The sequence below is a fragment of the Notamacropus eugenii genome, chromosome 2 (genome assembly GCF_028372415.1).
Source record: "Notamacropus eugenii isolate mMacEug1 chromosome 2, mMacEug1.pri_v2, whole genome shotgun sequence".
Taxonomy (NCBI): domain Eukaryota; kingdom Metazoa; phylum Chordata; class Mammalia; order Diprotodontia; family Macropodidae; genus Notamacropus; species Notamacropus eugenii.
The window spans coordinates 513,707,315-513,722,582 of record NC_092873.1 but is presented as its reverse complement, the minus strand read 5'-3'; the positions used below and the strand labels follow the sequence as shown (position 1 = coordinate 513,722,582).

The 15,268-nt window shown below is 47.6% G+C and overlaps 1 protein-coding gene and 1 non-coding gene across 3 annotated transcripts in view; both read left to right on the top strand.

Annotated features, from left to right (window-relative positions):
• Positions 1 to 5,227, top strand: part of GLIS1 (GLIS family zinc finger 1) — a 249,851-nt gene extending 244,624 nt beyond the window's left edge. For both annotated transcript variants that reach the window (XM_072649517.1, XM_072649516.1), the window contains 2 exons: positions 3,198 to 3,386; positions 4,619 to 5,227. In XM_072649517.1, coding sequence (XP_072505618.1) covers positions 3,198 to 3,386; positions 4,619 to 4,755 — 326 coding nt within the window. In that variant the 3' untranslated portion in view covers positions 4,756 to 5,227. The remainder of the gene's footprint in view (positions 1 to 3,197; positions 3,387 to 4,618) is intronic.
• An 8,952-nt stretch (positions 5,228 to 14,179) lies between these two features.
• Positions 14,180 to 14,260, top strand: LOC140530630 (Z6 small nucleolar RNA). Its single transcript, XR_011976058.1, has one exon. It is a non-coding gene; the product is annotated as a Z6 small nucleolar RNA (small nucleolar RNA).
• Positions 14,261 to 15,268: the final 1,008 nt, after the last annotated feature.

The window sequence follows — 15,268 nt, the reverse complement described above, 5'->3', positions numbered from 1 at the left end:
TGGGGACTTCTTGGAATCTCAGGCCCCTAGAATTATCAGAACACACAGCCCCACTGGACAGGCATCATAGAGAGGGATGCAGACAGGCTTTTGAGGACTGCCTTGGGGGGCAGGGGGCAGAGGCTTCATGGTGCCCAAGCCAGATGGGGCATTGTGGAAGGGGTCTGGCGGGTGGGAGTGGTATCTCTTTTGTGGCAAAGTTATAGTTATTGAGGATGTAATATGGGCATCCCCAAGGGGTAATGATGTTCCCCAGACCTCGGGCATCAGCACAGGCTCATTGCCCAGGGAAGATGGCCTAGGCAAAGCATGCGGGACCTGGGCAGGCATAAAGAGCTATCGAGGAGAGAAGACAGCAGCAGGGGATGGTGCTGGGCCCATTGACCTTCACTGCAGGATGCCAGACTCTGCAGACACTAGGCTTGTCAGCATAGAAACTCACTGCATAAATCACTGAGCTGCTCTGGGCCGCAGTTACCTTTTTTGTAAAATTAGAAGGTGCATCTAAATGATCTTTGAGGCCCCTCCCGGCCCTGACATCCCCTGTCCTCAGGCTCCTCCAGCCCTTACATCCCCTGTTCTAAGGCCCCTCAGCCCTGACATACCCTGTTCTAAGGCCCCTCCCAGCCCTGACATCCCCTGTTCTAAGGCCCCTCAGCCCTGACATCCCCTGTTCTAAGGCCCCTGCCAGCCTTGACATCCCCTGTTCTAAGGCCCCTCAGCCCTGACATCTCCTGTTCTAAGGCCCCTGCCAGCCTTGACATCCCCTGTTCTAAGGCCCCTCAGCCCTGACATCCCCTGTCCTCAGGCCCCTCCAGCCCTGACATACCCTGTTCTAAGGCCCCTCAGCCCTGACATCCCCTGTTCTAAGGCCCCTCCCAGCCCTGACATCCCCTGTTCTAAGGCCCCTCCCAGCCCTGACATCCCCTGTTCTAAGGCCCCTCAGCCCTGACATCCCCTGTCCTCAGGCCCCTCAGCCCTGACATCCCCTGTTCTAAGGCCCCTGCCAGCCTTGACATCCCCTGTTCTAAGGCCCCTCAGCCCTGACATCCCCTGTTCTAAGGCCCCTGCCAGCCTTGACATCCCCTGTTCTAAGGCCCCTCAGCCCTGACATCCCCTGTCCTCAGGCCCCTCCAGCCCCGACATACCCTGTTCTGAGGCCCCTCAGCCCTGACATCCCCTGTCCTCAGGCCCCTCCAGCCCTGACATCCCCTGTTCTAAGGCCCCTCAGCTCTGACATACCCTGTTCTAAGGCCCCTCCCAGCCCTGACATCCCCTGTTCTAAGGCCCCTCAGCCCTGACATACCCTGTTCTCAGGCCCCTCCCAGCCCTGACATCCCCTGTCCTCAGGCCCCTCCAGCCCTGACATCCCCTGTTCTCAGGTCCCTCCCAGCCTTGACATCCCCTGTTCTCAGGCCTCTCCCAGCCCTGACATACCCTGTTCTAAGGCCCCTCAGCCCTGACATCCCCTGTCCTCAGGCCCCTCCCAGCCTGACATCCCTTGTTCTCAGGCCCCTCCAGCCCTGACATCTCTCAGGCCCCTCCCAACTCTGACATTTTATTTTAACTGATCTTGCTGTCCCATTATTGCTTCCATTTGAAAGACCTAAGTTGGCCTGGCTTTATGATGTCACCAAACAATACATGATTATGTTCCTATAACAAGGGAAATCACCCTAAAACCACAGGGAGTGTGTGGAGGGGCCTTTGCCAGCAGCAGAAATAAGTTCCCAGGCCGACTTGGGGTTTGAAAGCGTTACAAACAGATTTTACCATTCTCAGGCTCAGATCTCAAAGAGGAAAACCACACTTCCCCCTCTAGCCAGCCCTCGATTCTCGATTGCCTTCATATTTTTGTAGCCTAGCTGAGCCTGGGGACAGGGAGAGCAGAGGAGTGAACCTCCCCCTCCCTGATCCTTCCCCTGACCCAGGCTCCTCCCCAGCGCCTGCCAAGACTAGGTCATGGAGAGCCCTCCTGGCATCAAATCCCAAATACCCCTCTGGGCTTGTTCAGTTGTGCCCCCTCCCTGATGAATCGATTCCTTCTAGGGCATCATTTGCCAGGGATCAGGCTTGAACACCTCTGGTAATGGGGACCTCACTGCCTCCTGACCACTCAGATGGGCACTTACAGCCAAGGGGAATTCTCCTAGCAATGAATGAAGGTTAGGGAAATTTGAGAACACAGGAAGAAAGCCAAGCCTGTTTTCAGACCACAACATTACCACATGTAATAACTGCATGTTTAATATTTTAGAGGGAAAAATTATACAGCCACTGAAATGTTCTCCCTGCTTCCTACCTCCTAGCCCAGTAGCATCATAATGTAGCAACCCAAGCTAAGGCAGCAGCTGGGCTGGGTCTTCCCTGGGAGGGGCCTGAGAGGCCCTGTGGTCCAATGGCTCCTTTTTTACAAATAAGGAAACTGAGGTCCATAGGTTACAGGACCTGCCCAGTATCACAAAGGTCACAGGTCTAAATCAACCACTCCTCATGGAGCTCATGACTTAGGAAGGGATGATTAGGTAGAAAGAGATGACTAGTGGGCAGTATCTGGTGGCAGAGTGGGTAGAGAGTCCTACTCTAGGTCAAGGAGACCCAAGCCCATCCTGCCTCTGGTACATAGTTACTGGGCAAATCACTTAACTTTTTGATGTCCTAATTACATCAGTGAGGAGAGCCAGAATTCTTCTGTCCTTGAAAATCACAGGTTTAGACCAAAACAGAGAAAGAAACATTAGGGGTGTGGGTTGGATGATATCCTCCGGAAACCTGGGTACCAAGGGGAGGTCAGAAAAGAGCCCCCACCAGTGGTGCATATAAAGGCTTGAGTGCGAGTCATCAGGTGTGGACAGGGAGGGAGGACAGGCCAGACCTGGAGTATGGACTCTGATGTTGGGAGGTGTGTTCAGGAGTCAGGGACAGTAAGGATGCATACGGAAGGGAGGACAGGGAATGCTGAGAGCAGCCGGTGTTGTAGTCTTTTAAATTGCAAAGTGTTGGGCATATCTCTTTGGCATCTCTTTGGCATCCCCTTTGGCATCGACCTTGCCTGTCCCCCTGAGCTGAATCCAGAGCTGTCCCCAGAGCCTGCCTGTAGGGGTACAGCAGCCAAGAAGGCCAGGCCGCTCTGGATGAAGTTCTGGGGCGTGGGAAAGGTGTATGTGCAGACTGCTCACACCGCGCTCCCTCCCCAGGCTACCAAGGCAGTTTCCATTCCATCCAGAACTGCTTCCACTATGGCGATTGCTACAGGGCGGTGGAGACAGTGGGTGGCAGCGGCAGCAGCAGTGTTGGCGGGGACAGCCTGGCAGGAGAACCCCATGGCTTCAACCCTCTTCGGGCCAATGGCTATCACACCCTCAGCGCCCCTTTGCCAGCCCAAGGTAAATGACACTGCTCCTCACAGGGCGCAACTCGGGCGTTCGAGGGAGGTCAATGAGTGTCTGGACCTACTAGTCACACAGCATTTGTGAAGCATCTACTGTGTTCAAAGCCCTGTACTGGGCAAGACACATGGATAAGATCCAACAGTTTGGAAACATCCGCCCTGCCCTCACAGAGCTTATAATCTGGTACAAGGCTGATCCATTTCAGTCACTCGTCTTTACTACATGCTAGCTGTATGCAGAGCAGAGCCCTGTGTTAGGACGGAGGAAGGCAGGGTTTTTAGGTGAGGCAGGGGGCCTGCCCTCCTGGAGCTTACACTGTGACCAGCAGACAAGACAAGAAGACTGTAACACAGAAATATGTGTTTATCCCTGCCAGGGGAAGTCCAGAAGGGAATGTTGGCACTGATTGGAGCCCTCTCACAAGGCTTTCTGGAAAAGAGGGACCTGAGTTGGGTCTTAAAGCCCAGAGCTGGGGAGATCCAGAACAAGGGGCAGAATGGTGTTCTTTTCTCATTCAGAGCTCTTGAAAGCTGATTGAGGAATATGGAGTGATAGGGAGTAGCCCAGGGTTGGCTAGACAGTCAGCATGTTCTATAGGAGACAGGTCTGGAGCTGGGTTGTGAAGAAAAAAGAAGACTTGGGTGGGTGGGAGTGACCAGGGGGTAAAAGATACCTTCTAGGTGGGAAACCCTCCAGGGCACACAGCTATCAGTGTCAGAGCCTGGGCACAAATCTGGGCTCCCTCAGCACATGCTCTGTGTGGGGACCTAGATACTGGGTAAGTCTAGTAGATGTCACACCCTGTCCTCTGGTTGCTCACAGTCTGCCAAGTACTTTCCTTGCTTTCCTACCTTTCATGTCTTCTTCTGCTTCATAGCTTTCCCTGAACTGTGGGATCCAGGTACACTGAACAACTGAATGTATGTAGTACTTCATCTCCCAGTGCCATGCCTTTGCATTGGCTGTCCCCTATGTCTGGAATGCTTTCCCTGCTCTTCTCCACCTTCTGGCTTTCTTCAGATCTAATCTTCTGCAAGAGCCCTTTCTCAGGCCTAATCAAGGCTAGTTCCTTTCCTCTGAGATTACTTCTAATTTACCTGATGCATACCATGGGTGTACAGAGCTGTTTACATTTCCTTTCCCCTACTAGAACATCAGTTCCTGTCACTTAAGCATTTGCTTGTTGACCGACTGACTTCATGTTCTTTTCTCTTCTCTCTGGCCAGGTTATGACACCCTGCCTGATGGCCCATGTGGACCCCAGGAAGCAGGTACCACCAGCCCAGAAGAGAGTGGCTTCTTCCCCAATGGCTCATTTGACCCCTGTTTGAATTCCCTCCCCTCCATCTACACTGACACCTAAGGCCCAGCCTGGCCCCAGCGAGGTCCCCCATCTCACCCCCTCTCATTGTATCCATGCTATGGCCCAGCCTGGTCTTCCAGGCCCGCATATGTAGCTTGGGCTGGAAGCCTGTATGAGCTCCAATAAACCCAAGCCCAGACAGACCCCCAGCTTCCCAACCTAACACTAACTCCCTTCCTGGGAGCCACGGATAGGCTGGGAGCCGTGCACCTGGCCCCTCATGGGGATGTTGCCACAGAAGGAGACCCCCATGAGTCCCTGCCCAAGTAGATGACACAGTGACCAGAAAGGATACTCCCCTGGATGCCAGAGACAGCCAGGGACCCTCCTTGAAATTATCTGGACTTTTTTTTTTTAATTTTAAGATCACAGACCTCATGTATATAAATTGTACAGAACTGACATCCATTTCCTCAGCTGGTTTTATATGTTCAGTTTTACAAGAAAGCATTAAAAACTGGAAACTTGCAAACAGTGACTGCACCCCTCTGTGTCTTGGGAAACAGCGGTGAGAAGCTAACTGGAACAAAGGGTGTCCTGGGGCTTCCTCCTAAGCCCCAGGCTTAGGGGCAGGGGTGAGGGAGTCATAAGGAAATGAACATTCCTGGCTTTGAACATGTACAGTGGGAAGAATCTTGCACTGAGATCAGCTCCTGCTTCTGTCACTGACTCGCTGTCAGACCTTGGCCAGGTTAATTTTATCTCTCTGTACCTCAGCTTTCTCATCTGTTAGGTGGGAATAGTCCCCAGCCTCCAGGAATTGTATGGGCAGCCACTGAGGTCATGGATGTAAAGGGACTTAAGAAAGTATAAAATGTTTTCATTAGCATGTTTTATCAATAACAGTGGAAAAGCAAGACAATATAAAACATGTATGTGCGTATATTGATTTGTGTACATGCCTATTCCATGCATCCTTAGGGTATCCCAAAAATCTTAGTGCAGTTTTAAGCTTTAATAGCTTAATGACAGTCGAGGCTAGATCCCTAGGGCACTTCGCTAAAGACTGCCCTCCCCTCCAATTCAAGATCAACCATTACTAACAGTAAAAATAATAATTAACATTTACAAGGTCCTTGGCCCATGCTATCTCATTTGATTTTCACAATGTGAGGCAGGCGCACTTATTAATCCCCATTTTACAGGTGAAGAAACTCAGACTGAGAAAGTTGACACGACTTGCCCGTGGTCACAAGTAACTAAAGCAGTATTTGAACTCGGGTCTTCCTGACTCCAAGGTCATTACTTTATCTGATGTGCCACCTTTTGTGGTTGGAGCATTTCTTTGTGACCCCCTTTGGGGTTTTCTTGGCAAAGATACAGGAGTGGTTTGCCATTTACTTCTCCAGCTGATTTTACAGATGAGGAAACTGAGGCTAACAGGGTAAAGTGACTTGCCCGGGATCACCCAGCTAGGAAGTGTCTGAGGCCAGATTTGAATGCATGAAGATGAGTTTTCCTGACTCCAGGTGGGGTACTCTATCCGCTGCACCACCTAAATGCCATTAGTGACTAGTATTCTTTGGATATATTTTTTCAACGAATTCCAAATGTACTTAACTGTATTCCCGTCTAGCCCCCATCTCTCTATCATGTCCACAAAGACAGCAGGAGGGAATTTGTCACTTACCTGGTTGTGGTCCACCATCAGTCTGTTCATCTGGCTCCTTCAGTAGGTGTCATCAGTGTTAGGTTCCCCTTTACTGGACCATGTTGCAGCCCGCCATGCTTCCTTGTCCAACGTAAGCTATTCCATGCTCTGAAGGCCTTCCTTGGGGTCTTTTCATGCTCCATGAGTAGCAGTGTCACTCCATGACTGCCCACCTCTGCTTCCAGTCCTCCATGTCCTTCCTCGCATCTTTTCCACTCTTTCTTTCTTGCCAATCACCCCAGGGAATATATAGTAGCCTGCTTATACCACTGTACCTTTCCTATGTCCTTTGGGTCATGGTAACCTGTTTCCTCCAATGTCGAGAGTACCATAATTCTCAGCCCTCACTGGAAGATTGACTCTTATGATGGACGCAGTTTGGGATCTTTGGAAATGCTGTGACAATTGACCCTATACCTTCTAGACTGCTGTCTCTGTCTAACTCAGTTATAAATAATCCATCTGCAATCCCTGCCTTAGAATTATGCACTGGAGGACAAATGGACCACTGCTCCATCTGCCCAGTGAGCCTGTCTCATCCTCTTTGTCTTTCCTGTGTGGATGGCCAGACTAACTTCTCTTAATGACAGGAAATCTAACGCTATTCTGGAACCTGATGCATTCAGCACAGTGTAATTCTCAAAAACCTCTGAAGGACCACACCATCTTTAAGGAATCTATTTTCCGTAAAGCTCCTTCCAGCTCTGAACTAATTAATCTATACACACTTATTACACATAAATCCCATGAGCCTATGATATAGAATCCAGAGGGAAGAGAGATTTCTGTCTTGTCAGTGAGGGACATCTTCCAGGACAGTGGCAAATGCCCTCAGTTTACATATATATATATATACATATATATATATATATACATATATATATATATATATATACACACACATTTATGTTCTAGACCCTATTTAATGCCGATATTCCAAGGATCATTGTGGTCTTATCCATAAAGTTATCTTGTTTAATTTTACCATTATGTATGGGAGATCCCTTGGAGGAGAGAACTTTCATGGCTAATGTTTACTGTCCAGCTTCAAATACTTATTCTGAGTCAACAAAAATAGTCAAAATAGGTTTTTATGTTTTCTACAACTTTTACTCAATTGTGTGACCATGAAGAAGTAATCTGATGAAGAAAATCATTTGTAAAACCTCACCTGTCCCTTTCTCATGTTTTCATCAAGGATGCAAGGCATATGTACATTGGCTAGTCTTATAAAAATTTTTATAGGGATGAGAAGCATGTGGGTCAGTAATTGTTAATATCTACTCCATCACCTTTTTCAGTTAATACTATTTATTATCTTTTCATCCATTTTGAAATTTTCCTCTTTGAGATATATTGAAAATCAATGCCGAATGCTTTTAAAACCATCACCTGCAGGATGATTTTTTTTCTATGTATATTAGCTCAGGGACTGGAAAACCACCATATGTGAACGGTTGTACACCTTGGCTCCCAATGAGATGTATGGGAAGATGGCGCTTGGGAAAGTGACTGGGGAGAGCCACAGTCAGGCCTGTGATTTATTGGCATGAGGATCTCCTGGATGAGGAAACTCCCTTTGCCAATGTAGATCAGCAGCTATAATGCGACTGAAATCTTGGAGAGAGGCTGGGGCCCCAAGAAGTGAAGCAATTTGAACAGGGTCCCAAGGCTAGTATGTGTCAAAGGCAGGACCCGAGCCCAGGTCTTCCTGACTTTGAACTTGGCTCTCTATCCAGTATACCATGTTGGCCCCTATGAAGAAGAAGAAAAACTAACATTCATATAAAGCTTAAGGTTTACCAAGTTGGGAATATGGAAGAATTCATTAGACTTGATCAGTGGAAATAGAAGCACTTCATGCCGGAGATGAGAGCTTTGCAGACACTGATTGATTTTCAAGATCACAAAGAAGGGCAAATTCTTTAAAAAGCGGAAAAGATCATAGATCATATTGTTACCAAAACAAAGTGAATGCCTAAAAGGCATCAGTGAATCCCAGCTCACATACCTATTTTCTCATCTCTTTAAAACCTTCATGAACATGATTTCTGCAATATCCTTGATGAAAACATGAGGAGAGAAGAGGAAGGCAGAGGGGCTTTCTACAGCATACCACATCTTCCCCACTGACTGAAGATGGAGAGGGTTCGAATATATCTACTGGTTCTTTTTTGTCAACTTCAAAAAAGTATTTGACTTGTTAGAGCAAAATAAAGCCCTCAAGACTCCTCCCAAGAAGGAGTCTCCCCTGCACTGTGTTAAGAGCACTCAAGATTCCTCAACAGAGGTGACCACAGAGAAAACTATCCAACAGTCTTCTGGTTGTCTTCACTGAGGCATACAAAAGGGGGGCATATATATTCACCAAATATTGGTGTGGAGGATGTCCTGTACAAAATCCAAATGGAAGAAAGATTATCTGTAGGTGGTAAGGGCATACATACAGATCCTCCTCTTGATAGAAGAGCTGGTGCTGAGTTCATTAAGCCCTACAATACAGGGCCTTTTCTACAAGATCCGTGACTGCTTAAAAGATATCAAAAGATGTCAACCCTAACAATCCATAAGAGGAAACTAAAGTAGATGAAGAATGTCTGTTGTATGCTAGGATTATAGATTCGGAGTTGGAGGAAAACTCGGATGGCAGCGGAAGGCAAGGCACTAGCAGTGTGACCCTGGGCCAGTCACTTTGTTCTGTCTGCCTCAGTTTGCTCATTTATGAGGTGGGGATGGTTACAAACCTACCTCTCAGGGTTGTTGTGAGGATCAATGAGGTGATTCTGGTAAAGATTTTTGCATGGTGTTCAGCAGATAGAAGCCACCATGTAAATGTTAGTTGTAGCCATCATTCTGAGAAATAAGAATCATGCACATTCCCAAGAATTTGAAGGTTTACAAAACACTTTTCATCATGATCTCATTTGAGCTCTGCAAAGGTAGCTGCTATTACAATACCCATTTCACAAGTGAGGAAGCTAAAGTTGAAAGAGTCTGGATCATTGAACCCAGACATCCAGTTCTGCTAGGCAGCACCAAGGAAAGGTCTGAACGAGACTCCTGCTGTCCACATGGATGCTCAGAGTCATGGGTTGGACGACAGTAATCCCACAACCATCCACTTCAGTCCCCCAGACCCCAGAAGCATGCTGGGAAATTCCCTAAGAAACCGGGTGAAGAAAGGTCTAGAGAGAGGCCCAAGGAAATCCTTCCCCAGCATCCCTGAGTTCTGCTGGGAGGGGATGGCCTGGCTCCAAAGCTCTCTCCCAGTAATTAATTATCTGGGAGTAATTAGGGACGGGGTGATGTGCTTTTCAACTGGATGGCTCAGGAATCAATACTAAATCTTCTTGTTCCTCCTTAATACAATCCAGATAAGTCATATTAACTTATACAATGAGAACATATTTCCATTAATAATTAAAAGGAACAGGCAGAGAAGAGAACACCCAGGCAGCTGGCGGAGTTTCCATTTCATTTCAGGATTAGGATGGGAAGAAAGAGGGAGAGCAGCAAGGGAGAAGAGAAGAGAGAGGGAAGGGAGGGAGGAAGAGAGGGAGGAAGGAAGGAAGGAAGGGAGGGAGGGAGGAAAGGAGGGAGAGAGGGAGGGAGGAAGGAAGGAAGGAAGGAGAAAAGAAGGAAGCAATCTGAGAAAAGAGAAAAAATGAAACCCCACCACCACCACCACCAAGGCTTGTTTGAATTTGCACCTCAAACCGGCATCTTGTTACCAGGCCCATCCCCCTCCCCCAGGAAGCCTCCTCTCTGCTTGGCCAAACTATCCAGAGAAAGAAGGGGTTAAACGGGGAGTGGCAGCTGGCAGGGAGAAGGGGGGCCCAGGGAGTTCAGCCAGCTGGGCATCATTAGCAGGAATTGGGGGCCAGGCAGAAAACTGGTTTTTCCCTCCCCTTGCAGGCCTCTGGTGGGCGAGGCTGACTTTATGTGTCTGCTGGGATTCACTACAAAGGGCCTCTTTCGTTTGACTGTGGGTTTTGTTTTGCTTTTCAAATCAACAACAACATGGAACCACAACCAGACCAACACTGGACTGGAATGTGCCCTGCCGGCCTTCTCCAACCCGCCCTGAGAGCTGTCTCACCTCTGAGCTGTCTGGGGAACACTCATTCATTCATTCAAGCCCCCACTGACCCGGGGTGTGACCTGAGGCTTCTTCCCATCTCTGGGGATCACTTTCCTCCTTTACAAGATAAAGGACCGAGGCTTGATGGGTTCTAATATCCCTTCCAACTTGGACTTTCTCTGGTTTTCTAGCCATTTCTTTGTAATGGGAAAGATCAGTAAACATGCAGAGCCATCAGCTGGCTCGGCTGATGCAATGTGGAGGATGTTTCCAGGACGATCATGATGATGTGTAAGGGAAGGGCCCTGGAGGGATTGTGGAGCATGCGTCAACATTCTCCAACTGGTGCCAGTTGGCTAACCTTTCCATTGGGCGGAACATTTTTCAATTGGTTGAGTAGGTGGAACTATTGGCATCTCCAAAAATACCTGAGTCAGCTCTTCCCACCTGGCCACCTCCTTGCTTCATGGAAGTCTGAGGGGGCTTGGTGATTCCTGTGCTTACATCATTTAGTGAGAGATTCTGCTGTCATGATTTCGTGCCCCTATGGCCTCGAGAAACAGGTCCCAGTATTGGTGCCCCAAGGATCAAGGAGCAACTTTTGGGAATGACCTTCAAGTGACTTTTGGGACCCCAACCCAATGGAACAAAACTTCTCTGGCACATATCTGGACATGAACTTGGTAGAACCAATATTACAGAGTAACTGAGCTAAGTGTTGAGCCTACACTCCTAGAAAACAAAGTTGGCACAAGGAAAAATGTACATTTGTTTCTGCTGTATCTTGAAAGTAAATACACCTTTGGAAAAGTCAGTCTACACTAAATGGTTAAATAGAACTGAGGTGTCTGTCTCTGGCCTCTGACAAATTGTGGGAACATAGCTGGGGTGGGGTGGCCTTGAGCCGATGGCAGAAAGAAAAACTTCTCCACAAACCCCTCAGGATATCCTGGCACCAAGACGGTGATGGAGTGTGCCTAGCCCTGAGAGAGTGGGGCCAGAGTATACATACATGCTACATATTAAGTATCTCCTGTGTGTCATCTGGTACTGTCTTCTGTTCATTGCTAATTGTTCCATGGGTAGGAACCCTGTCTCCCCAAGCTAACAATGAATGCCTAGAGGACAAAGATTCTTCTTCTTTTCGGACGCCTTTCCCACAGCTAGGACTCCCCAATCTAATCCCTTTCCTTCCTCAATGATGTCAGTGCTGGCTCAGTCTCTCTTCTCCCCAGTTCCTGCTCTCAGACTCAGAGACTTCAATATACATATTGATTCGCAAACAACCTCCCTGCTCAGTTCCGCCATCTGCCCAGTCCCTGCAGCCTACTCATTAACCATGCACAGAAATGGTCATACTCTTAATCGTGCCCATTACCCACCAGTCTTCTACTTCCATGTTTGTGGGCTCTGAAATTCCCTCATCAGATCACAGACTATCATCATCATTTCATTTTTCTGTCTGCCTGATTATCACTCTCACTATGACCTCCAGCTTCTCCCCTCTTGGCTCTGTTCTAGGCCATCATTCCCACTCTGGCTATAATCTTCTCCCTCCCTAATCTCAACCCTGTAACAAACCAGTTTGGCTCTACACTGTTCCCCACTCTCAAGTCCTTTGCCTTCTGGCCCATCATGCTTTGCCAAACCCCATCCCTGGACTGCCCCCCCCCCCCCCACTATTTGCCTCCTCCACTCCTACTCAGGTATTACTGGATGGAGATGGATGGATGGATAGGTGAATGGGTGGATGGGTAGATGGATGGGTAGATAGATGGATGGATGGATGGATGGATGGATGGATGGATGGATGGATGGAAATGAATGAATGAATTTACCAAAAAGAGTGCTGAGCATTCTGTGTAGTGCTAGGGGTACAAATAGAAAATGTAAGATAGTTCTTTCTCTCAAGAAGGTCACATCCTATTGGGGAGACAAAATGCATGGGGGAGCTTGGCTAGGGAAAGCCTCAGTGGTCCTTAGTGTTCTGTGGCTGAGTAGATATCAATAGTGTCATTTCCATGAACATAGCCACATCTATTTCTGATAACTGAACCATTCAATGTGAGGACTGGCTTTCCTAGGTGTGTAGATGTGGCACTTGAGGCAGATGCTTAGGGGACAGGGATGGAGCCACACCCCTTACCAAGCCATACGGTGGGCCACATCTCCACGAGGGTTGCTCCCCTGGATGATGGCTGGAAGGGCCAGGCTGAAAGCAATAGTGGTTATCTAGAGGGTGTTCCTGGGGCGTTAGGAGGGTCTAAGAGAAAGTAGTGGTCTGGTGCCAGTGGTCTGACTTGGCTGGCACATTCTGCCTATCTGCCCCCAGGATGCCTAGCTGCTTCAATGAGGCCTTCCACTTGCCTGCCAGTGAAGAAAGTCACAAAACTAATTGTGTCCGTTGAAAATTTATGTTATCTAATCTCAGCTGGACCCTCACTTGAGCAAGGCAATGCTCCTGGTCTTCCCTAATAGATTCTCTCTCTCTCTCTCTCCCTCTCTCTCTCCCTCTCCCTCTCCCTCTCCCTCTCCCTCTCCCTCTCTCTCAACAGCAAAGGCTACTCTAAACCTTCTCTTCTCTCCTGAAGCCTCCCATAGTTCCCCTCCTCCCACTCTATTAGCAAAGGACCTCCCGTCCTGCTTCACAGAAAACTGCCTGGAGAGCTTCTCTCTACCTCCTCATCTCACATCACCCAGATACCTTCTCCTACTATCTCCTCTGTCACTCCTGTCTCTGATGAAGCAGCTCTTCTTTCCACCAAAGCCCACCCCTCTCCATGTCCCTTTGGTTTCGGCCCCAACTCCATTCTCCAGGAGATTGCCTCCACTATCAGCCCCCTCTCTCTAATCTCCAATCTCTTCCTATCTACTGGTTCCTTCCGTGGTGTCCACAAACGTGCTCAAGGCTCCTCCAGTCTTCAAAAATTCTCCTCACTAGATTCAGTCACCCCTGCCAGTTACTGTCCTGTATCTCTCCTTCCCTTTTCAGCTAAACTTGAAAAAGCCATCTCTCCTTGGCGGTTTCTCCTTTCTCTTACCTAAACCTTCAGCAAACTGACCTGATCTCATCACTCAACTGAAGCTGCCTCTCCAGAGTTACCAGGGACCTCCTAGGCACCAAATCTAATGGCTTTTCTCCATCCTTACCTTTCTCTATTTCTCTCCAACATTTGACACTGCCCTCTCTTTCCCCTCCTACCTCTCTCAGTCTCAGTCTCATTCTCAGACTCCTTTGCTGGATTTTCATCCATTTTTTGCTGGCTAATTACAGGTGTCCTTCAAGGCTCTCTCCTGGACCCCTTTCTTTTTCCCCCTCCTTGTTATCCCTTGCTGATCTCATCAGCTTCCGTGGGTTCAGTTATCTTTTCTATGAAGGTAATAATAACTTTCCTATGCCACCTAATAGATGCCATTAGCCCCCCATAACAACCTTGTGAGGCATATGAGGTAGGTGCTATTGTTATCCATATTTTACAGTTGAGGAAACTGAGGCAAACAGAGGTTAAGTGATTTGCTCAGATGACTCTCAGATCTATATCTCCAGTTTAAATTTCTTCTGACCTTCTGTCCTGCATCACCAACTCCTTTTTGGACACAAACTAAAAATCCCATAAACATCTTAGACTCAACATGTCTGAATTAGAATTTATTGGCTTTTCCCCACAACCTTCCCTGCTTCCAAATGTCAGTGTTATTATTGAAGGTCCCACCATCTGTTGAGGGAGCCATGCCTGGGGGACATGGGGAGCAAGGAAGGGTGCTTGGAAACAAGAAGAAGGTGGGCTTTGAGGATATGTGTGGAAAGATCTCTGGTGTGTGGGCTGTGAGGCCTGGACCTGGGATGGGAGCTGAGGTGAGTTCATTTAAGCATGGACTGGCTCCAGACTTTAGTGTCTCTGGATGGTGATGATGGTGGTGGTGGTGGTGATGATGATGATGATGGATGGTGGTAGCATAGGGAAGTGGATAGAGAGCTAGCTTTGGAACCAGCCAGAACTGGTTTTAAGTTCTCCCTCAGCCATATACAGCTATGAGACCAGCAGCAAGTTATTTAAACTATCAGTGCTCTAGGCAACTCTCTGCAATTATAATTTGTAAAGAACATGCTGATTTGCACTGATAGAGGAAATACTGTCCCTAGGAATTGAAATTCTAGGTCCAACTCAAAAAAAAATTTTTTCCTAATCTGTTATTTTAAACATTCTTTTCTCTTTAAATTTTGAGTTTCAAATTCTCTCCCTCCCACTCACTGAGAAGGCCAACAAAATAATATCAATTATCCACCTGAAATCAAACAAAACATATTTCCATATTAGCTATATTGTAAAACAAATAAAAGCAAAAAAGTTGAGAAAATTATACTTCAATTTGCACTCAGAGTTCATCAGTTCTCTCTATGCAATTGGACAGCATGTTTTCATTTTGAGTTCCATGAAATTGTCCTGAATCGTTATGTTGATCAGAGTCTTTCACAGTCGGTCATCGTTACACTATTGCTGTTACTATACACAGTGATCTCCTGGTTCTTCCCATTTTACTTTGCATCAATTCATATAGATATTGCTATGTTTCCTTTCTGAACCACACCACCACCACCCTTGTCATTTCTTATGGCTCAGTGGAATTCCACCGCAATCATATGCCAGAACTGTTTCAGCCATTCCCCAATAATTGAGCATTTCCTCAATTTCCAGTTCTTTACCACCACAAAAGGAGTTGCTATAATTATTTTATACACATAGGTGCTTTTCCTCTTTTTAAATCTCTATGTGATATAG